At 34.1% G+C, this 23,665-nt stretch overlaps 1 protein-coding gene across 2 annotated transcripts in view; it reads left to right on the forward strand.

The window, feature by feature from the left end:
* The window catches only part of Ube3d (ubiquitin protein ligase E3D), a 153,160-nt gene that overhangs the window by 13,793 nt on the left and 115,702 nt on the right, over nt 1-23,665 (forward strand). Inside the window, exons 4-8 of one of the 2 annotated variants that reach the window (XM_026410996.2) lie at nt 9,065-9,233; nt 14,175-14,240; nt 15,007-15,076; nt 21,357-21,426; nt 23,159-23,267. In XM_026410996.2, coding sequence (XP_026266781.1) covers nt 9,065-9,233; nt 14,175-14,240; nt 15,007-15,076; nt 21,357-21,426; nt 23,159-23,267 — 484 coding nt within the window. The remainder of the gene's footprint in view (nt 1-9,064; nt 9,234-14,174; nt 14,241-15,006; nt 15,077-21,356; nt 21,427-23,158; nt 23,268-23,665) is intronic. The other variant, XM_026411003.2, reaches the window with a different exon arrangement.

Consider the following 23,665-nt stretch of genomic DNA (forward strand, 5'->3'; position numbering starts at 1 on the left):
AGGCAGGATGATTGGTCTTGGTAGAGGAGCCGCGACAGGTTCCTGAAGCACCTCTCTTCTGAAGAGATGTGGGATCTATCTCATCTGTTTAGTCCCTCACAGTGATGAGTTAGGGTTTCGATGTGAAGTTTTCTACCTCGCAAAGCTTGTGAAGTAGGACTTTTGATCTGAGCAATGATTTCTTTCTGTGCCTTTCTAAAAATCCATTTCCTATTTCCCCTGCTTATTAAAACAGAGCATACAGAGCACAAATTAACCTTTTCTCAGTGATTAGGTTAATCTTGTAACCCATTCTCCTTGTGATGTGCTGCGATTACCCTACTGAGATGGGAAGGGCTCTTTTGCTTTTTCCTTTGCATTCCCAGGTCGACTTTTAAAATTATTACTGTTATTTTTGTCTTCTGAGGTCCTCCCATCAGTCTTGTTTTTTTCTGTGCACAAATCCTTCCCCCTGAGCTTTCAGCTTCTCATCATTTATGATCTGGAAAGACAGATTAAAACCTATTTATTGTTTAAAAATACTTAAAGAAGAACCTTGGAATTCTTTGATGGGTTTCCTGAGTCAAGTGTCTTGAGACTTATGAGTGAATGGATCCTTCATATCTGAAACCTGCTCCTCTTCCAGTGCTCTGGTCTCAGTCATGTCAGCCTCTACCTGTGTCCTCAAGGTAGGAATCCTGTGGCATTGCATTGGGGTTTTCCTTCTTCCAGTGTAGTCATCAGCTACGGTGGCTACTTCCTTGGGAACCTCAGTCCACTTTCCTCCACCCCTCTGCCTTAGTCAGGGCCACTGTCTCCTCACCTAGTGACACCTGTTGCTAGCTTCTTGTCTGCTAACTCTTCCTTTGCTTTTGCCCTCCTCTGACCCATTTCTGCACTCTTGAGTGATTATTCTAAAATGCAGCTGTCTTCCCTGTTCAGACCCTACCATGGTCCTCTATTTATTTCCAGGATAAATTCCTTAAATCTTCAGCATGCCACATTAGTTCCTTTATGAGTTCACCTGTGTTTACCTCTCGACCTCACTTCAGCCCTCTTTCACCCTCCTTCCCAAAACACACCATTGTGTTTTGCTCAAATTCTGTGCACAGTTCTGGAGATCAGCATGCCATCCCATAGTTTCTTTATGCTTTTCTTCACCCTGGGGCCTTATGGAAGCTACTCCTTCTTCTGAATGTACCCATACCCTGTCACTCCCTGTTTAGCCCCTGCCTGTACTTCAGAATTCAACTGGCAGGGCCTGTACTACGGGGAGTCTTCCTGAACCCTGGTTTGCTTTAGATGTTCATTTAAGGTTTGCCCATTTTTACAGTTAAACTCTAGGCTCTGGGGGCAGGCAGGGAGAGTCTTTTTGATTTTTGTATCCTTTATGCCACTGCTGAGAGTACAGTGTAGGCTAATGGCTAGCAGTACAGACTGAGAAGTTAGAATGAGTTGTATCTGACATTTATTAGCTGTGTGACCTTGGACAAGTTATTTAAACACTCCATGCCTTAAATTTCTTTTTGAGAAAATGTAGATAACAATAGGCCTTACCTCATAGGGTTGTTGAGAGGATCAAATGATCATGTTTATAGCAATGTTTGGCACATTGTTAGCATTTATTATGTTAGCTACTGTGATAATTATTCTTATCATCATCATCATTCCTGGAATCAGGCACGGTACCTGGTGAATAGTGTGCTCTTAATATAGTTTTGCTAGGTTGAATTGAATAAACCTCAGTGTGTTTATTTTGGTCTTCTACTAGCCTTTCTTGCTTGTTTCCTGATTCCTGGCAGCATCCCAGGTAGATGAGAAGGCACAAAGTTACTCCTGTAGGAGAGGTTATAAATGGACTATCCTCAGAATGATTATCTTGAGTGAGAAATGAGATGGCTTCATATCTACTGAGGAGAGAGGAACATATTTGCTCAGATTACCTAAGGGTTGAAGTTGCCACAGAGTGCTTGCTTGGTGACAGGCCCACTTTATCCTGAAAGTCCAAGAGATCCCGGTTTACATTGTTGTTCAGCCACAAATGTTGCCCTCCTCTCAGTCCATTTCAGAATTTGGCTTAATTCTCAGATGAAATTTCTGAAACACTGACTTCTATATCAGGAGTTACAGTTAACTTTAATGAATAAGTTAAATTCAGCATAGCAATGGTTCCTGGTGCCACTTAGGAGCTATGGTTTGTTCATTATTGGCTAATATTTGTGCTTTACTGGAAAAGGAGGAGGATTTTGAAGATTCTCACCTACAGTGCCTGCTTTTCCTATCAGGAACTGTATTTTCTGTTTTGTTCAATCCTGTCTATAATCATGGAGTTGAGAACTAGAAGGACATGGAGGCTAACAATGAAGGATGCACACATTTTCCCTATCCCTGTCTGCTGGGAAGCTGTGAGGGTAGAGGGGGAGCAGGAGAATGGAACTTGGGTTTGAACTCCAACCTTACTACTTAGGAGCTGGGGGGCCTTGTTTGTATCACCTCAGCACCTGCTAAAACCCACTTCCCAAACTTGTCAGGAGAGTTAGGGAGTGTAACATACACTGTAATAGGTATATGGCAAGTTTTTTTCAGTTGGTTTTAGAAACTCCTTCTAGTCTCTTTTCTGACTTGTGCTTATTAGCACACTAGCAAATTCTCTAGTTCAGTGTTTCAAACAGTTTTATTTCAGGACTCTCATTCATATGGTCCATATGCATCAGAGAAATGAATCACCTTTTTGATTTTCTCTCTCTGAGAAGATAAACAGTAGACTTCATTCTCACTTCATTTAAACAAGTCTTACCTGAAAGCCTTTTCATACCACATCTGTGAGCCTGGCCTGCATATGCCTCTTGAGCTGCACAGAGAAATCTTTAGTAAGTGACTTAAGTCTTTTCTTACATCTCACTCTTGGGCAGCATGCCCTGTGACTCTGTACAACGAAAGGCTAGGCTTCTTCCAAGCTCTGCATAGAGATCTTGTGCTGACCATTGGTATCAATCAGGGTGGTCTTCTCACTTTGGCTTGATTACTTGTTTTATGTGAGTGATAAGGACAATTCTTGTAGTCCTTAAATAAAAAACAAGGCCAAAGTTTCTCCAAAAGAGTCTGTATGTGCTATAATCAAAATCATATTATTGTAAATATCTTTCCCAGGAAGGTACTATGGACTATGCTGACTGACTTGTAGTGGGTGCTCCTCTAGTAGGAGTAATGGGTAGAGTGAACATCTACCACCAAGTCTTCTTCTTCTTTTTTTTTTTTTTTTTGGCAAACATTGGTAACTTTTTATTCAAAGATTGCATATTGAATACAGAAATACAGAGACATCTTTCAGTGGGTTCTTAAGCAATATACAACAAAGCATGTACCAAGCTTTCTTATCTTAGAATTAAGGCACTTTAATTTTCTGGGCAGTCTCTTTGTAAAATGAAGAAATTGGATTAGATAAACTTGACAGAGTCCTATTGGCATGACATTTTCTCATTGATGAACCCCATAAAGTTGTACTTTGGTTTCCTGTGAATCATGATGATTTAGATAGTGCAAGGCTAAAATTGGTTCCTTTTTTTTTAACTTGATATCAAGCAAATTATGGAAATAAGATATAGGGACAATTTAACCAAATAAGATTCATTAATGGCTTTTAACATTTAATGCATGAGCACATGAAATCTGCTAATGAATGACAATTTTTTTATTTATTTAGGGTCATAAGCTCTGAGCTAATTTATTTTAGTTATTTGAAACTAATGCCTTTTTAAAAAAAATACAGTTCTCTAATTTATAAATAAGCCAAGTTTTTCTATAAAATTTGTCTAATTGTATAGTTTTTATTTTTCTCTTGTTAAAACTAAACAGTTCACAATATCAATCAATCAATAATAAAATTACTTTGTGAATAGTCTAAGAAACAATGAAGTGGTCATTGTGTTTGAATTGTTATGGTTTTTAGAAATAAATTCATGTCAGACTTGAATGACATTAGTTAACACAACAGATTTTCAGACCCAGCCCTTTTGATCGTCAGACCATTTTGAAAGAAGTATTCTCCTGAGGTCTCTGGAATAGTACAACCTTTCCACCTGTACCTGCACACTGGGTTTCAGTCCAACATTCATGAGGGCATTGAAACTTTGGGAGACCAGCAGAATGAGTTTTATGGAAGCAGGAGATGATTGATTTTCAAACTGCTTGGTTGTTCCTCTTGGCACACCAACTGTAATTGTAGCCTGAAAATAACTACTTCTGTGAGTGAAGTTACTTTTTTAGTGAATGAAAACAAAGCAATTAAAAAGTGCAGAACTGGGGGTGTAGCTTAGTCACAAAGCATATGCTTAGCACAGAAGCCCCTGGGTTCAATCTCCTGCACTAAAAAAAAAAAAAAAAAAAAAAAAAAGGCAGAGCCCAAACTGGATTATTGGCAACATTGTATAAACTTTTGGAATAAAATTACTATACTTTTAAAATCTAATCATACTATATAATAATAGTGTTAAAATGTAAAGCTAGTTTTAGAGGATTCATGGCCTACTAGGTGAAGAATGTCACCTGAATTTATATAAATTCCAATAGTCATATTTTGAGTTTTAGATGTTTAATGTTATTTTTTAAAATTTTATATATATTTTTAGTTGTTGATGGACCTTTATTTTATTCACTTATTTGTATGTGGTGCTGAGAATTGAACCCAGATGCTAGACAAGCACTCTACTACTGAGCCACAAACCAGTCTTGATGTTATTCTTAAGACCCTTAATGTTCACTTGGTTTTAATCCATCTATAAAAGCCCTGTTACTACTATTGTTATGATCACTAACTAATGACTGATTTTAAAGGTAAAGGACATTTTATATATAAATATATTATATATATAATATATATATATATAATATATAATATATATATGCTTAAGTATCAAGTAAAACATCATTAATTAGTAGAATTTATTAAAATTGCATAAGTTATTTTCTAAAAGGTTATGGTGACGATGCATTAAAATAACTAGCAAATTTTATTTTATTATGAACATATGTTGTTCATCATAAGCTCTTAAGCTCAGAAAAAAATTAAGAAATCATTTCACTTTTTTTCTTAGCTCCAGATGTTTTTTTACCTAAACTACCTTGAAAAAAAAATGGTATCTATTTTATTTTGAAGGTTCTCTCGGGAAGTAGATCATATCAAAGTACATTTTTCAGGGTTTTGGATAGATATACTTTCAGTAGAGTTGTGATTAAAATACACCTTTTGTTCTTTAAGGTTTTATGTTTTTTTTCAAAACATCAGAAAAATTTCTTTCTGTTATAAAGATTCTTTTATCATTGCAATGACTTGGAAATTAGGCACTTTCTTGCTCCCAGTGTCTTATGTAGATGGTTAAAGGATGCATTATGACTTTTATTCAATGTGATATGGGGTCAAGTTAAGTTTGATATCCCATACTTTCTGTTAATGTGCATTGAGTCTCCCAAATCTCTATAAAAGCATTTTCATTTCTTTGATCACATATGGAATTTTTGAAGGTCTGTTTATTGGCCCTACAAGAAGAATGTCAGGAGACAGAGAAGTTTTTATTATTATTATTATTATTATTATTATTATTATTATTATTATTTTAGTTGTAGTTGGACACAATACCTTTAATTAATTTATTTATTTTTATGTGGTGCTGAGTATCAAACCCAGGGCCTCACAGTTGCAAAGTGAGCACTCTATCACTGAGCCCCAGTCCCAGCCCCAGAGAGTTTTAATGATGGAGAAGATCCAGGATCCTATTCAAGCCTTTACTCTTAACAGGCAAGTTATTTGCCTTCTTGCTTCTTGGCAAAAATCACACTCTGACCTGTCACTTCCCTTCCCAAAATACTATACTGCTTCCCATGTGTCTATAATACGGAGTTCTACCCATTGGCATGGTATATGGCTCCTCAAATAATCCACCACCATCCCACCTCCCCAGTTTCCTCTATTGCTATTCTGCATTGCTAGCAGAGGGAATATATTCTAAAGGAAAAAGTTTAATTTTGGAGCCAGGAAGACCTGGGTTAAGATCCTGGCATCAGTCATCATCTCTGATTCTGTGAACTTGTGAAGATTATGTAACAATCTGAGCCTCACTGTTTTTCCCTGTAAGGGAATGGTAATTCTTCTGTCACAAAATCGTGAGCATTAAATGTACAGTGCTGTGTGTAAACATTCAGACTAACAAAACTACCACAGGACACATTTTTTCCCAGTTTGCCAACAGGGCAGTATCAAGAAAACTTCTCAGCAAGGGCCATACAGCAGTTCATACAAGTGACAGCTCACATAAAAGAATCTGAGGACTCTTGCCTGCCTACAAGACAGTTTTAGGTACAAATCACATGATCACATCAGGCAAGTGTAGTTGCTGCCCTGGCAGACAAAGTCTGTTATAAGAACTCTTTGGCTAGTTTCTAGGGCTCCACAAGAGAATGCATTCAGGGAAGCTCAAAGCATGGCATTCTTATTAGATCTTCATAGCACTTTCACAAATTCTTACCAGTCCAGATGCAATTTACCAATCAAGGATCATTTTTACCGTAAGCTGTGTTGCCTAGCAATATATTTGATGCCTAGGATCTTACCTGGTTTCCAGGGTAACAGAACTAGGTGGTTAAACCAAAGATCAGATTCTCAAGCAGCAAAGGGAAGAGTTTGTTAACCCTTTCATCCCAGTATGCAGTAGACCCAGCCAGAGGTCTCACACATTATAATTATCAAAATATGCTAGTTCATTCCATCAACAAATATTTAAGGAAATGTTTTGGGCAGTAAGAATATAGTGGTAATGTAAAAAGATGCAGTGTCTGCCTTCATATCTTTTCTTCCATGATGCTGTATATTTCTTCCACTGTCTGTAGAACTTCTATATATCCTTTAAAGTCCAGCTCAGATGTTATTTCTTTTCTAAAGCTCATATAAGTCTACTTTCCTAGCACTTTGTGCAAATTGCCCTGAATTCAAGGATTGGTTTTGGGTGTCCTGAATGCTCTACATCAAATGCGGGTTATGTGTACATGTGAAAATGTATGTTTGAGGAAAGGGGCTAATGCTTTCATCAAATTTTCAAAGTAATCTATACAACCCCTCCCCACCCCCAAGAGTTTGGAGTCCCATTACTCTGTTATAAGCACATTTTGCATGTAGCTTTGTTATTTGCTTATAGGTCTATATTTCCTATTGGAATGTGAGTACCTTAAGAAAAAGGGCTGTATGTATTTGAGTGACTGATTCACAGTAGACTCAAGGAAATGCATGTTGAAAGAATCACTTCTCAATATCCTCCATATGCCCAGCAGCTTGAAGGATGCCAATGGTGCAGCATATCCTAATTTGAAAGGGAAAGTTCTTCCTTACTTTAAACTAAAATCAGCCTTTCTTGCTTTTGCCTCTGTCCTCTAAAGTTATAAGTGAACTGTCTTCCCTCTTTTAAGCTGAATTGTCCTTTTGTGATACTTACAGTTGATTGGGAGACAAAAGAGAAGGTTAACATAAGGGAATTATTAAAAAAAAAATATATATATATATATATATACACATACATATATATAAATTTAATTTAAATTGCAAATACATAATCACAGCTCAAATATTTTAACTTGAAACTTCTAAATATACATTAATTTACTAATGTTTTACTAGGGGAAGAAACTGCAGATAACCCCTGAACCAGATGATTAAGATTAATATCATCAATGAAAGTCATGTTGATATAATATACCCTATGATATAATATAATGAGAGGGATACCTCACCTTTGTGGAATTCTTTCTACAAACCTATAATTCTACTGTAATAATAAGACAAGATCAAGCAAATTCACATGGAAAGATATTTTATAGAATGCCTGACAAGACTACTGAAATATATCAAGATCTTGAAAAATAAAGATTGAGAAACTGTCACAGATTAGGTGGAAAAACTGGTGTAATCCAGATTAAAGCCTGTAGTTCTGACATATCTATCATAGTTATATAAAATATTGACATTAGAGAAAGACGGGTACAGTATATATGGGAAGTATCTGTACCATCTTTGTAATTTTTTTATTAATCTAAAATTATTTCAGAAGAAAGTTTATTAGAGTAATAGAAGAAATCACAGAAGAAAGTGTTAGGTGATTTAAAACTTAAGACATATAAACCAAATTAAAAGACAGTAATACTGAAAAGATATTTATAATAAATGATAGACAAAGGGATAATAAAATAGTATAATATATTTTAAAAATCAATAAGAACATACTATTGCTTCAATTGGAAAGTACTCTGATTGCAATTCACAGGAGAAACACAGTGGCCAGTCAATATAAAAACTAGTTCAGTCTCACCAGTAATTTAAGAGTTGTCAATAAAGCAGTATTGAAAATATTTTTACTTGTGCAAAGACAGAAAAGAAATGATTCAAATAAGAAGAGGATAAGTGAAAGGATTATAAATTGGTACAAACTTTCTGAAAAGGAAGTCAACAAATGGGTATTAGGCTTAAAAATACGCATATAATTTATGCTTGTAGTCTTCCACTGATAAGATTTTTTATCCCCAAGGAATAATCAGACATGTACATAAATTTTCTAACAAGAGTATTCATCACAGGGTTATTGATAATAAAGAACTCAAATCTTGCATATCCAACAGCAAGGGAATGATCTATAAAGTTTTGACAAACCTATAGAATAGAATATTATAATCATTATGAATCATAGTATAACTAAATAAAACAAAAGCAAGATACAGTTTGTATGTATTCTCTGATCCCAGACAACATGTGTATATATATATACACAAATGTATCTCTTGAAAGGGTGGTAAAGAAACACACATCATGTTAAAAAGTAGGTACTTATCTTTGGGTAGTGAGAAAAGGATGAATTTTGTTTTCTTTATACCTCTTTGCATTTTCAAAATCATCCTAGAGTGAGTATATATTACTTTTATAATTGGGGGGAAATTGACATTGCAAGCATGTGGCTAATGAGTTTCTTTCATCTTTCATGCTGATTTAATTAAGAAAATGTTAGTTCCATTTTGTGCTGTGAAAAATTGTTTTTCCTCTTTTCACCAGGAAGCTTCTCAGGATTCTCCCACTGCCGAGTGAGAACTGGGGAGCTCTCGTTGGAGAGTGGTGTTGTCATCCTGACCCCTTTGCTAATAAGCCACTTCATCCAAGAGAGAATGACTGTTTTATTGGAGACTCTTTCTTCTTGGTAAATATAAGAAATGATTTGTGGCAGGTAAGACCTGAACCATTCCTAGTTGAGATGTGCTTTTTTCTGTAATCATTTTAAATTGGTAAAATATCTTTTCACAGTCATGCTAACTTAGAGATTTGCTTAGATACCCATTTCCCCAATCTTCTCTTAATTCAAAGCGTGTTAAAGAAACCGTTCTAAAGGCTCAAATCCATTATTTTCAACTGCTTCTGTCCTCTAGCTCTGCTCTATTGATTTAATAAGAGTCTTATGCAAAAACACACACATGGGCTGGAGGAGCTGGAGAAGAGAGCTTCTTCATGCAGATTTAGGAATATTACCATTTTATAAACCAAATGCCTTACTTTCTTGTTTTGGATAACATTTCATAATCTGTGTGCATTTTAATCTCAATAGTCTGATTTAAATTAGAAGTGTACCAGGATATGTACCATACAATTAGATTCAGGGATTTTACTGAGTCTGCCCATAGTCTAGACTTCTGCTGATGTTATAAAAGCAGATTCCATCAAGGAAAAAGAGGAAAATGAAAGAGATGGGGAATGGAAATCAGACTTATGCTGTAGTGTTTAAGTTGGTGCTTAACAGCATGACGTCAGAATGGCCCTTGCTAAATAATTTGCATTAGGAAGAAGACAGTTTCCTCTCATTGCAGAAAATGAGTGGTTTACTTTATTTTAAAAGAAAATCAGTAGCATTGACTTGGCCCTTGTGAGGAATCATTCCCCAATAGCCAGTCAATACAGATATGATTTAAAAAGTAAAGAAAATTATTGGTAGAGAATCTTCATTTCAACACCTGATTACTAGTAAGAACAAACACATTGTATTTTAAATTTCACTGCCTCATTTAATTTTTGTAATCAGAACTGACCTGCTACAGGAAACATATAACACTCAGACAACAACTCTCACATTATAAATTAGTTTATAGAACTATTTTGAAGGAAATTTGTCAAATATCCAGATTAAGTTGTTGTCAGTTATAAGTAATTAAATGCCTCATGTCTCACCACAAAAAGAAATCTCTTTATGTAAATATGGTTTGCTCTAAATTGAAGCACTTTAGCATTCTGTATTTTTAAAAGATAAATGGTAAGAAGCTAATATGAATGTTATACTTACATTTAAGATGATTCTATTAAATTTATGTTTTACTCTAAATATACTTACTTATTTTAAATGTTTTTCATTTTTATGAATAAACTCTACATTTTAAAAATATTTAGAAGGGGTGAATGGAAAAAGAGTGGAGAAAGATTAAATAAGAGAAGGCATGTTTCCCTTTTTAGATACTCTTTATTCTGTGCTGAGATATGTTCTTCACATTTACATTCTCGTCAGTTATATGATGCCACTTACAAGTATTTCTCTTCATTGTAAACAGCTATCTTATAAATTGAAAGAAGATTCTTCATATTTAGACACTACAGGTTTTGTTATCAAGGACAGTATGGGAAATTACTATCATGACAAGCTGCAGTTGACAAGATTGTTTTCAAGTTGGTCTGGATGGAAGTTTCTCTTTAATTGCATATTGTAGCAGTTGAAAGAGTGTGCCTGTGACCAAAATAGTAACATAAATTTAGAGAGACTGCTTAAACAGTGCTCTCAAGGCTCCTCTGGGAACAAGGCTGCTCTGTGCTATTGAAAACCTATTTCTTATATCACCCAGTCTAGCCATCTAGCAAGGGTTTGAAATGTCACATGGTGATACAGCATCCTAATGGTATCTCTTGGGAAACATTTTTTTTTTGGCGAGACAATATCAAGGGTCCTTAGAAATTGAAACAACACAAAGGAAAATAAAAACGAGAATAGGAGGCTAATCCACCTCTCTGAGCAGCACTGCCATCTCTCAGATATATTGATTTAATTAGTCCCCAACAATGTCTTTCTTTGAGGTTTGCTCTGTAGAGTTCCCACACTGTTAGGTTGTTTTATTACTCAACTTGCTTTATTATTTCCTTGAAGCGTAGATCAAGAAAAATGCATTACAAAGCAGAGATTCTCTTTAAACAAAATTAACATGCTAGAAAATCTTAATTAAAAAGATCTGATTTTAAAAACAGCACATAGAGCCCAACATTATTTTGTTCCTTCAGCACCCTCTTGGAGTTTACAGAATCTTATATGTGCCTCCACTGGTGTGGCAGGATGTGCTTCTTATTTTCAAACAATTTCTGCTGAAGATTCCCCTATTCCTGCAGTTTGGTTGTCATCTCTTGTACTATTTTTCCCATGTACCAACATACTATCAGTTTTGTCTATTGGAATAGGAGGACAAAGATGGCATCTCCACCTTTTATAAAATTCATATTATTTAAAACTTTGAAAATATAAGCCAGTATAGCCAGTATATGGTAGCTCACTCACATCTGTAGTCCCAGCCATAAGGGAGGCTGAAGCAAGAGGATCACTTAAGTCCAGGAGTTCAAGAGTTCAAGGCCAGACTGGGCAACATAGTAAGAGGCCATCTCAAAAAAAAAAAAAAAAAAGAAAAGAAAAAAGAAAAAGAAAAAAGAAAAAAAAAGTATAGCTAGACTTATAACTTCATTCTGTTTAATAAAAAAAAAAGAAAAGCAACATTGAACTTTGATTATACTATTACTTATAAGTATAACCAACAACTTTATCTTTTTATTCATTCTTGGGGTACTGAATAATAATTTATTGGTTTTGGTAATTTATTTTATTAAATTCATAAGTGAATCTTTTGTTTTCTTAGAAAAATATGTTGGTGAAGTTTGTAAACATTCGCCAGGATAAAAAGAATAATATTATCACCTTCAATATGCCAATTGTCTTGATTTAAAAAGTGGGGTTTTTTTTGTTTTGCTTAAGTGTTTTTAAAGCAAAATCCAGTATTATGTGGTCTCATCCCTGTTTCTGAATGTATGTCTAAAAATACAGATTTTTTTCATAAATCATACTGTCATTATCACACCTGATATTAATAAATGATAGAATATCAGGCCCTGACAAAATTTCTTAATTGCCTTAAGAGTATCTTTTGTGCTGGGCATGATAGCATATGCCTATAATCCTAGCAGCTCGGGAGGCTGAGGCAGGAGGATCTCAAATTCAAAGCCATACTTGGCAACACCAAGGCGCTGAGCAGCTCAGTGAGACCTTGTCTCTAAATTAAATACAAAATGGGCCTGGGGATGTGGCTCAGTGGTCAAGTACCCCTGAGTTAAATCCCTAATACCCTGTTCTCTGCAAAAACATCTTTTGCTATAGGTTTATTTGAATGAAGATCCATTAATTTGGTTGTTTGAGCTAATTTGCTTGTTATTGATCAGATTTTTTTTTTTGCTTATGTGTGGTACTACATATTAAATATAGAGGCTCTCTACTACTGAGCCACAACCCCAGCCCTTTTTATTTTATTTTGAGATATAGGATCTTGCTAAATTATGAAGGCTGGCCTCAGACTTGCAATTGTCCTGCTTCAGCCTTCCAAATCACTGGGATTATAAGGATTTCAGGCATGCGCCACCACACCCAGTTAGTTATTGATCAGATTTTAAGATTCTGATCACCCATGTCTGATAAGGGTAGAATCTTATTTTAAAAACAAACACACAAAGAATAAAACACTTTGCCTGCTTACTTGAAAGACAATGGGAAATATTATGTGAAAACAATTATAGATGAACTGCATAATAAAGCACCTGACAGTTTTCTGCTTTGAATAGAAAAATTCTTTCTTCACAAACTTTGCTGTACCAATACCTGATATTAGGTTTTAGTAAAACGCTTACATTTTTTGATAAGATTTAATGAATGTGGTCAAATTCCACTTGTACAAAATAACATCCTTTAAAAATTATTTTCAGCACCTCTTTGGAACTGTATAGATAGATCTTATTGTATAAAGCATGAAACTACCAGAAGGTCTGCCTTAATTGAGCATACTGGCTATCAGGACTCTCTTCCTGGAACTGAGCAAACTGGTACCTTCCTTTGTTTCTGTCTGTTCCTTAGAACAGACAGAATTTGTCTGAATGACACTATCCTATCACTCATCTTGGCCAGACTCTGCTTCTGCTATGTGCAATGTGCTGGATGCAAGGTTATCAGTGCCCTGGCCAGGGATGGTACTGTCCCTGGGCCCCACCTGGTGTACCTTGATAAATGTTTGAGCCAGGTGTGAGCTGATTTGCTTGTTTCCTCAGCAGAGACTTTTAGAAAAAGACTGGAGAATCTGTGCAAATCCTGTGGCTAGACCGGGGAAAAATAGGATATGTTTTTGTATTATCGTAGATTTCTTCAGCATATGAAAGGATTCATCTCAGGAATCATTGGTATGGAAAAGAGCTGGGGGGTATTTACGGATTTTCACTATAACATGGATTTGAGGCTGGGTAAAAGAGTGAGTCAGACATATGGATCCCAGTATAAGTTGTACAATTGCTTTCGACTATTTGACTTTTAACTAAAGTAAGAGATATATTTTTACATCAATGTCTGATCATATATACATTCATGCACACACACACACACACACACATACACACACACATGCATGTGTACACTATATAAACACACTAAGTAAAAATTTCTTGAAGTAATACCTACCTGATGTTTGAAGCAGTCATACTTTCTATTCAGTATTTTTAAAGACAAGCTATAACCCATGGAATTAATTCCATGAATTGATTCCCACTAATGACATATGACCTGTAGTTTGGAAAACACCGAGCATAATGCTTAAAAGCATAAGCTTTATTATCTGGATTCAAGCATAAGCTCTCTCAGTTACTAGCAGCTTGTCTATGGAACTAAATTTAAATGTGCATCTTATGCAACTTGTCAGGAAATATTCATTTATACCAAGGAAAATTACTTGTACTCAAATTTATACTGATCCACTAACTTATTCCATTAATTAATACATATATTATTCCATATCAGAGAGTCACTGCCCTTCTCACTTCACCCTACACTGTTCTGCAGTTTTCCAGAAGGGATGACCTTATGTCCAGAGTTGCAGAGTTCTTTTTCCTTGACCATTTCTTCAAGGTGTGTGCCATGTTGCAGTATATCTGGGTGGGAGGGATGTTGTATGGCTTTAACAGAGCTATTACTATGTATTTGAAAAGTTGTATTCTTTGTTTACAAATTTGGTGAATGCAAGCTAATTAATATGTATCCTACATAATGAATTTGAATTTTTGAAGTCTAAGAAGTTTTGAAATCTAAGAATGCTCCAGGAATTTGTCTCAATGACACTATTCATCCTTCTGGTTATAGTGCATATCTTAAATGGAAAAAAAATAGAATTGTATGAACAAGTTAGATAATTTTAACTTCTGAATTATGGGAGGCTATGAGTTATAGGTTACTTACACATAAATTACACTCATTAGGAGTCAAAACAATATGAGTTCAAATTCTGATTCTTCTGTATTCTATACACATGAGTAGGGGCAAGTCATTAACTCTCTCTGCCTTTGTTGCCCACCATCTGCCCATTTCAAATTTTGGCTATTTGGAAATAGTTTTTAGAAATGTAAAGTGCTTCTTGTTCAGATTATTGGCAACATTTGGATTATCAAGAAGTGGCTAGGTTTGAAAAAGCCAATGTGTGCATTCTATCTTAAGGCAGAAAAAGGAAATTATCTCTGTGCATGTGAATTATGCACACAAGCTAAATGCATTCCCAGTATTTAGTAGAGGGCAGAATAAAATGTAAAGTTCAATGTATACTCTGGGGACTATGTTAAAATTATATATTCCTTTTAAGGAAAGCTGAATGACATTTAAATGACATTTTTCTGTTCTACAGGAACCAAAAGCAAATACCAAAGTAATTTGTAAGCGTTGCAAGGTAATGTTGGGAGAGATCATGTCATCAGGTAAGAATTTCATAAACAAGAAGCCAAAATGATTACCTTCTTTTTTAAAAGCCAGAAGGAGATTTTATAAAAAATACATAGAAAAGATACATGGATAATAATATATTTTATAGAATTGGTGCTTTTTAAAATAGAAAACAATTAACATATCATCCAATATGTACAGAAGTTTGTATATTTTATGTGCATATTGTATTGACTTTTAAGCATTGAGAAGTTGGGTCATTTTCAATGTTTCTTATCTTCTTTATATTATAAAGCAATAGTACAAAGTTTGTACTTGGATCTATCTTAAAGAAATTGGATCCCTCTCCTCAGTACAACCTGACAGTTAGAAGAGTTGGAGAAGTTACTTTTCTTGTCTGCCATCTGCCTCAAGGCTGTATTTTGGGGCTGGAGGTGGGAGAGGACATATTGAAATTGAAGAAACCACATTCTGAGTTTTATACTTTGTTCCTTATTCTTTTTTCCCAATGGTGTTAATTATATTTTATGTAAACTCTATGTTATACTACTTTAAATATAATAATGAAAATCCTGATAATTAAAATGCTGTTTAAAGATATGGTTTAAAATGTCTAGAGAGCTACAGCATGCTGTGTTAACTTTGCAGGTGAGGAATAATCACTTTTAATATAATTAGTTAGAAGATATAATGTAAGTGAAGCTATTGTACTTAAAGGAAAGCAGATGGTGGTATATTTTGTTTGTTTAAATCATCAGAGTCTTTTAAGTAATTACTTGTTCAAAGTGAGCAGAAAAGGATGCTATCCTCAAAGTCATTTTTGGAGATGAAAACAAGCCTCACAAGAAACTTCTTAGAAAACTTAAGGTTTCCAATTTAAGGTTTTTTCAATAAGATGAATTGATTTTTAAATTCTTTTCTTTCCTCCCCGAGGAGGTCCAGTTAAAACAACAGTTTAGGAATACAAAGATGTATATCTACAAAGAGGAAGAGAAATGGAGAGGAAATGATAATAATTTAAATAGGACATAGAAGCAAATTATTTAGGAGCATGCTTGGCAGTTCCTCAACTGCAAGGATCATGGAGTGCCCTAGTAGTGGAGGGAGAAAAGGGAAATACTATCACTGAGAAACTTTACAACAATAAGGATGAAGTTTCCAGAAGGGGAAAAGCAGTTAGTGTATAATATATTAGGAATTAGGAAAGCATGGAAATTTTTAAAAGTAGAGCTGAAAGCTAGAAGACAATCAAGCAATGTCTTCCTAATTTGAGGGGGAAAAAGTTCACCTGGAATTCTCTACAAAATCAAATCATCAGTCAGATGTGAAGATTATTTATTTATTATCTTTGTTATTTTATTATTTTATTTTATTTTATTATCTATTTTGGAGATAATAAGGTTTCAAAACAGACTTAAAAGGTATATTTTCCTTGGAAATCTATCATTCCTACGGGGGAAAAAAAATGAGGGATTCAACCTAGAAAGGGATGATATGAGTCTGGGGAAATAGGCTATCCAATATAGAGGAACAAGGTAAGAAAGGCCTTGAGATGTATAATTGTACCACAGAAAAACAGCCTGATTGAAGTGAGGAGAGAGAGGGGATTGTAATAAAGACTTTTCCCATCTCCCATCATAAATAAAATTTTCCACATGTAACAAAGTAATATTGATATTATTGAGACAAGCCATTTCATTATATGGGAAGAATTACCTAAAGTTGCTTGGAAAACTAAACAAATGAAAAAAAGAAGCAGTTATTTACTACAATAAAAACACAAGGTACAACAAGAAAGGAAAACTTGCCAGGATATCATTTTTGGTCATAATAATGTAAATACTGGATATTCATTTAACCATACATTATGATGTAATTCATAAGTATATCAGAATATCAGAATATATGAGTGTGTGTATATGGGGTGGTTTAATAAAACTACATCCACATCAACTCAAAATCAATAGAATTCCACTTCCCAAAATGGTGGTGGTAAGAGGATGGACAAATCTGTACCACAAAAAGCAAGCACAAACTGAACAAGTTAAACAAATTATTAAATATCAATATTATGGCACTGGAAAATGAACGAAGTGAAACAACAATTTGAGAAGTGTTTAGTCATGAAAAAATACTACTGCATTGGGAAAGAATGGCAAGTTTGTGATCTTTTTGCCCACAGAGTAGGCCTTGCTGTCTCTTGCCTCCGGAACTTGGGCAGAGAAATCCTACAAATGTATTGTTTACAGGTGTTGAGTTCAATTCAGGGTAGGTGACAGAGAAAGTAGAAATTTAAGGGGGGGGGGGTATTTTGAAATCAAGGGTGATAGAAGGGCCAATACAATAACTTCTTCATACAAGTCTGGCTGACTACTGAACTCTGCATACAATAGATGCCAGGAAGTATTTATTGCGTGTATTTTCAATAAGAATTGAAAACTTAGACCTGTGAATTTGCTGTGCCTTTGATTGCATTCCTTAATCCACAAACAACCTGAGCAACAGAAAGCACTTTTTTTTCTGAGACACGTTAGTGGCAGTGGATACTCTAGAGAGCCAGATTAAACAAAATAAAACTTAGCAGTGACATTAGCAGCTACAAACTGTGGGGCAGAGGAAACATATTTCACAGTAAGTTCAAGCCAGTTAATTGACCACTAAACCATTAAAACAACAATCCTCGGAAGAACAAAACAAAATTCAGAGCTGCTACAACATATTACATACATTTTCTCGCTTCTGTCTAAAAATTATGATATATGTAAAGAAATAGGAAAGAATGATTCATACTGAAGGAACAAAAAAGGATTGCATAGACTGAGTAAATACAAATGTTGTTTTTAGCAGAATAATATGTTGAAGTAGCTATATAAATACGGTAAGGAATTAAAAGAGAAAAGTCCTTGAATGAACAAATAACAAATATCAACAAGTTGGAAACTTCAAAGAAAAAGCAAATTGGTAATTTTAAAATTGAAATGTGTAATAACTGAAACTACAATTCAGTAGATGATCTAAACCACAGATTTGAGACAACAGAAGATAAAAAATTATTGAACTTGTAGATTAATACTCATTAACCAGTCCAAAGGAAAAATTCTGAATAGAACCTTAGATCTGAGGGACAATATCAAGTGTTACAACAAGTGTATAAGTGGACTCTCAGGAGGTAAGGAGAAAAAGAAAGGGTCAGAAAAATAATTACAGAAAAAAATGGCTTATATCTTGGCAAATCTGGTGAAAAATATTAACTCTGGGATCTAAGAATTTCGGTGAACCCCAAGCAGCGAAATTTCTGATAATTAATGAGGAAGAGAGAATCTTGAAAGTTTGACAGGAGCAAAACAAAACATCATAAATAGGGATTTTATGATACAATTAAGGTGGACGTCTAAGGCAGCCTCAACAATGGCAAGGTGCTAAGCAACTCAGTGAGACTCTGTCCCTAATACAATATTTTTTTTAAAAAAAGATCTGGCATGTGGCTCAGGGGCCAAGTGCCCTGAGTTCAATCCCTGGTACCCTTCCCATCAAAAGAAGACTGTCAACCAACCATACTGTATCCAGCAAAAGTGTCTTTAAAAAATAAAGATGTGCCTGGATAAAACATGTGTAATAATGTGTTACAAACAGACCTGCTCTAAAAAAAAAAAAAAAAAAAAATCTTAAAGGAAATTCTTCAGGCTGAAGCAAAAGGTACCAGATGGTAACTAGAATACTCAAGAAGGAAAAAAGAGCAGGGGAAGTGGAAAATATAAGGATAAATTATCACAAAAGCAGATTCAAAAGAGGTACACACAAAATTCAAGTCACATTTTTCTGCAGTTTGCCTGTTTTCTATAATTAGAACTTTTGTTTTGATTGCTTTGAGAAGGAAGGACAGAAATGAAAGACTACACAAGATGGGAAATTTAATGGGTGATTGTCTCTACAACAACATGAGATTCTAAAGACCATCCCCTCACAGTGAAGTGAGTTAGAAGGGGAACAGTCCTGTAGAATTATAAATAGGTATCAATTCCTGGGGTTTTAGGGAATTTCAAATCTTGAATTCAGTGTGTTCTGACAGAATAGCAGGTACCTGGCAAAATCAAATGCATATCACCTCTGGAGGGAACACTTTCATTGGAAAAATAGTGTTATTCTCACACATAATTTTTTCAAGTACACTGTTCAACATATAACCAGAGATAAATATGGACACAAGTTAGCTAGACTTCTATCAGTAAGAACTAACAAATATATCAGACAATGGAAACAAGCTTTTACTGGAATGATCATAAGTAAAATATAAAAGAATACTGCGTAGTATATTTAACAATGTAAAAGACATATTTAAAGATAGCACAATGAAAACGCAAACAATAACAGTATGTATCTTTGAAGAGGAGCCACAATGGAATTTCTAAAAACATGCTGTATTATAATTGATATTAAAAATTCAGAGACTGGTTTAATAGCAAAGCAGGTACAACTTGGAAAGAATTAATGGACAGAAGATGGATGAAAGTCTACCCTCCATACAGAGGAAAAGAGTGAAATACAGGGAATATTTGAACAGTTGAGAATTTTGTAAAAGTAAACAACAATCTACAGATACAAGAGGCACAATGAATTCCAATTCAGCGAGGCCCAAGTAAGAAATGAAAAAAGTCTATACCTAGATACATTCCAGTAATACTGGAGAATGAAAAGCCAAGAGAAAATCTTAAAAGCAACCAAAGAAAAATGACAGATAACCTTCAAACAAGCACCAGTAATGGAAATTCGAAGACAGTGGAATGATATTGTCAATGTGCACAAAGCAATAACCGTTAACCCTAGGACTTTATATCAAGTGAAAGTATCCTTCAACAAAGAAGGCAAAGATAAATATGTTTTCTGAAAGACAAAAACTGGGATAATTTACCACTAGTGGCTTCTTGGTAAGAAAAATTCTACCTGTAGGCAGGGAGAAGAAAATGACCCCAGATAAATTTAAGAAAGATTGGTAAGAAAGTAGTTAGTATTTGGATGACATGAAATGAATATTAACTGTATAGAACAACAACAATAGTAACTGTGGGATTTAGATATATAATAATAAGTAAAGCATTTTAAATTTTTTTGCCCTTTTGTTATATTGAGTAATTGGAACTTCTTAAAAAAATTACTAGGAATAATTTGACTTATTAAAGTTGCTAATTATTTAATTTGGCCTATTTAAAACATGCATGTAATTCTGTTGCCAAATATACAATTATTTAATTCATCCTTAACTTTTAGACAAATTAAAACAAATTTTAATTTGTTTTCAGCATTTTTCTACTAATATTATTATGTTCATCTTTATAGATAAATTTTTACATATTTTATTGATATTTCTTTACCACTGAGCTACATCCCCAGATTTTTTTATTATTTATTTATTTATTTATTTTGAGACAAGGTTGTGCTAAGTGGTTAAGGATCTTGCTAAATTCCTGAGGCTGCCCTTGAACTTGTGATCCTCCAGCCTCCCCATTGCTGAGATTACAGGTGTTTGCCATCACACCCAGCTAAAATAATTCTTAAGTATTTAATTATGGTGTCAAATATATATACACAAAAGTTTAGGCCTTTTGCTTCTAAGAAATCTATCATCTTTAGTTATGATAGCATATCCATTTCTTATAAGCCCATCTGGTACTACACCTTATCATTTAAAATAGTTTGATGCTAAAAAAATACTTGTTTTGATTTGGATGTCCCTAGTTGATAAAACATTTTTAATAGATTTTTCTAAAGCAACCCAAAATGGTTATTGAATATCTGGCCTACTGTTTACATAAACTAAGTAATCAGATAAACAGCTTTGGTGAGAACTGTACATGGATAGTCAGTGACATTCTGAGTAAATACTGCTATCAGGATTATATATAGCATCTGTGCATGGGCTTTTGGATTCTACAACTGAAAAGTCTTTTTCACTACCTTTCAGATTTGTGGCTATTCAGTAGAAATGAGGAAATCCAATGCCTAATTTTTATGTAAATGGGCTAAAACTGTGATGTGACTAATTTTTATAACCTTTTGTATGTGTGAACTGTTTTGCTGCTACAGATTCACATTTGAGCATGACATTCTAAACAGACACTGTGCTGTTTGATCTCAGAAATATCTTCTTGTAGTCATCAGTGCTTTTTCTATTGATACAAAATCATTTTGGAAAAATGTTTACTGAATGGTCATAATTGAATATTTAGTTTGTAATGTCATAATTTGGGACCAACACACCCACAATAAAAATATTAATATATTGGGAAGATTCTTAACTTTCTTTTTTTTTGTTTCTAGAAACCACTAAGTTTTATATGACAGAGATAATTATTCAACCATCTGAGAGAAGTTTTCCTATCATACCAAGGTACAAACAGCAAATTAAATTTATTATGTAATTTTGTAAGTACAATTGATTAAGAATTCATTTTTATTCATAATTTTCTTTAGTTGGAAAGGGGAAATGCCTTAGAGAAAAGTTTTGAAATACTTGAGCCCAACTACACATATAAAAAATTTGAGGTTTTATTTCTTTATGTTTTGCTTATATGGTATATGTAAATATGTTCATATAAATTTCTAATTCTGAAAGTTTTTTGTGCTTCTTTCTATGTTCCAGAGATTCAGAATTTTATAACATAATCATCAATCTTTTTCTTGTTTTTTTTTTTTTTTGATTTTTGTTTATTTTAGGTACTGGACATTGAACTTAGGGGTACTTTATCACAGAATGAAATCTCCAACCTTTTTCATTTTTTTTATTTATATGTGACAGTGGAATGCATTACAATTCTTATTACACATATAGAGCACTATTTTTCATACAAAGTACACAAAGTATATTCATACCAACTCGTGTCTTCATACCTGTACTTTGGATAATAATGATCATCACATTCCACCATCATTAATAACCCTATGGTCTCTCCCTTCCCCTCCAACCCCTCTGCCTTATCTAGAGTTCCTCTATTCCTCCCATGCTCCCCTTCCCTATCCCACTATGAATCAGCCTCCTTATATCACAGAAAACATTCGGCATTTGGTTTTTTGGGATTGCCTAACTTCACTTAGCATTATCTTCTCTTGACTCTATCCATTTACCTGCAAATCCTTTTAATTTATTTTTTTTTTATTTTTTAATATTTTATTTTTTTAGTTATACAAAATATCTTTATTTATTTATTTATTTTTTTATGTGGTGCTGAGGATCGAACCCAGGGCCTTGCGTGTGCTAGGTGAATGTTCTACCGCTGAGCCACAACACCAGCCCTCCTTTTTATTTTTTATTATGAGACAGGGTCTCACTAAGTTGCTTAGAGCCTTGCTAAATTGCTGAGGTTGGCTTTGAACTTACAATACTCCTGTCTCAGCCCCAAATTGCTGAGATTACAAGCCTGTGCTACCATCCCGGCATCAATGGGTTTTTGAAAAATTATTTCTGGTTTTCATTTGACCTATTTGAAATTTGAAACATAGATCCGTTTCAAATTATTTCTGTGTTTCAAAATAAAAGATCTTCAGCCTCTAAATCTATTAATTGTTCTTTTCTTTTAATCTTTTCTGGTTTGCAAACAAAAGTTAACCACAGACAGTCTTTAGTATATCTATGATATCCAAAAATTATGGCAACCTGAACATAAACTTGTATTTTATCATTCTATAAATATTTTCTGAACCATAGAGCTGTCACTTTAAGGAGATCTAAATGAAAAAAGAAAATGCAGATTATACAATGTTTGGAAGAAAATTTCTCACATTCTTTTGTAACCTAGCTATCCACTATTTAATGTGTATATCATCAATGGAATATCTACTATCACTAACATGGTATTTTTTTTATTCAATAGAGAGGAATTGGTAATTTTGGGTGGCAACTGTATTACTAATTGGAGAATAGATTTTAAGAAGAATGGAGCAAACATAAATACACTAAAATCCACATTACCATAGATTGTGAGGGAAGGGGCAGTGGATAGAAAAGTCGGGGATGCTGATGTTTCTGCCTTTTAGGTACCCTATATGTAATTTTGGCTTAATCTTACTAGAGTTATTATGAGAGTCACTGTTCTTTGGATAATAATTGATTTCTGTTCAAACAGGTCTCAGTTTGTTCAGAGTGTTATTGCCCAGTGTCTGGTGGAACTCTCCTCTGCTAGAAGCACTTTTAGATTCACTATTCAAGATCAGGATAGTAAAGTGTACATCTTGGTAAGAAATCATTCTGTCCAGTTATTTTGTAGCCTAGTAATCCAAGATCTCAGAAAATTTCTCTTTTGTTTTTATTTTTTCTTAGTTCATAGGTCTAGAAGTTAAGTGATCAAGAATTGAATATCAGCTTAATTCATAAGTCAACCTTCCTTAACTTTATGACAAATGATTGGGTACTTCCATGTATTAGGTTCTAGGGATACAGAAGGAAAGAAAACCTAATTCCTGCCCGTAAGTCGCTCAGACACAAAATAAGGGTTTTCACTCTGTTTTTAATGGTCAGTATAACACCATTCTGTCTGTATTTCTTTTTCTTTCTATTTGATACTTTTTTTCCCTTACTGGGCTATTTGATACTCTTAATTTTAAAATATGTTTTATTGCTTCTGTTATTTTTT

This window comes from Urocitellus parryii, chromosome 8 (genome assembly GCF_045843805.1).
Source record: "Urocitellus parryii isolate mUroPar1 chromosome 8, mUroPar1.hap1, whole genome shotgun sequence".
NCBI classification, from domain to species: domain Eukaryota; kingdom Metazoa; phylum Chordata; class Mammalia; order Rodentia; family Sciuridae; genus Urocitellus; species Urocitellus parryii.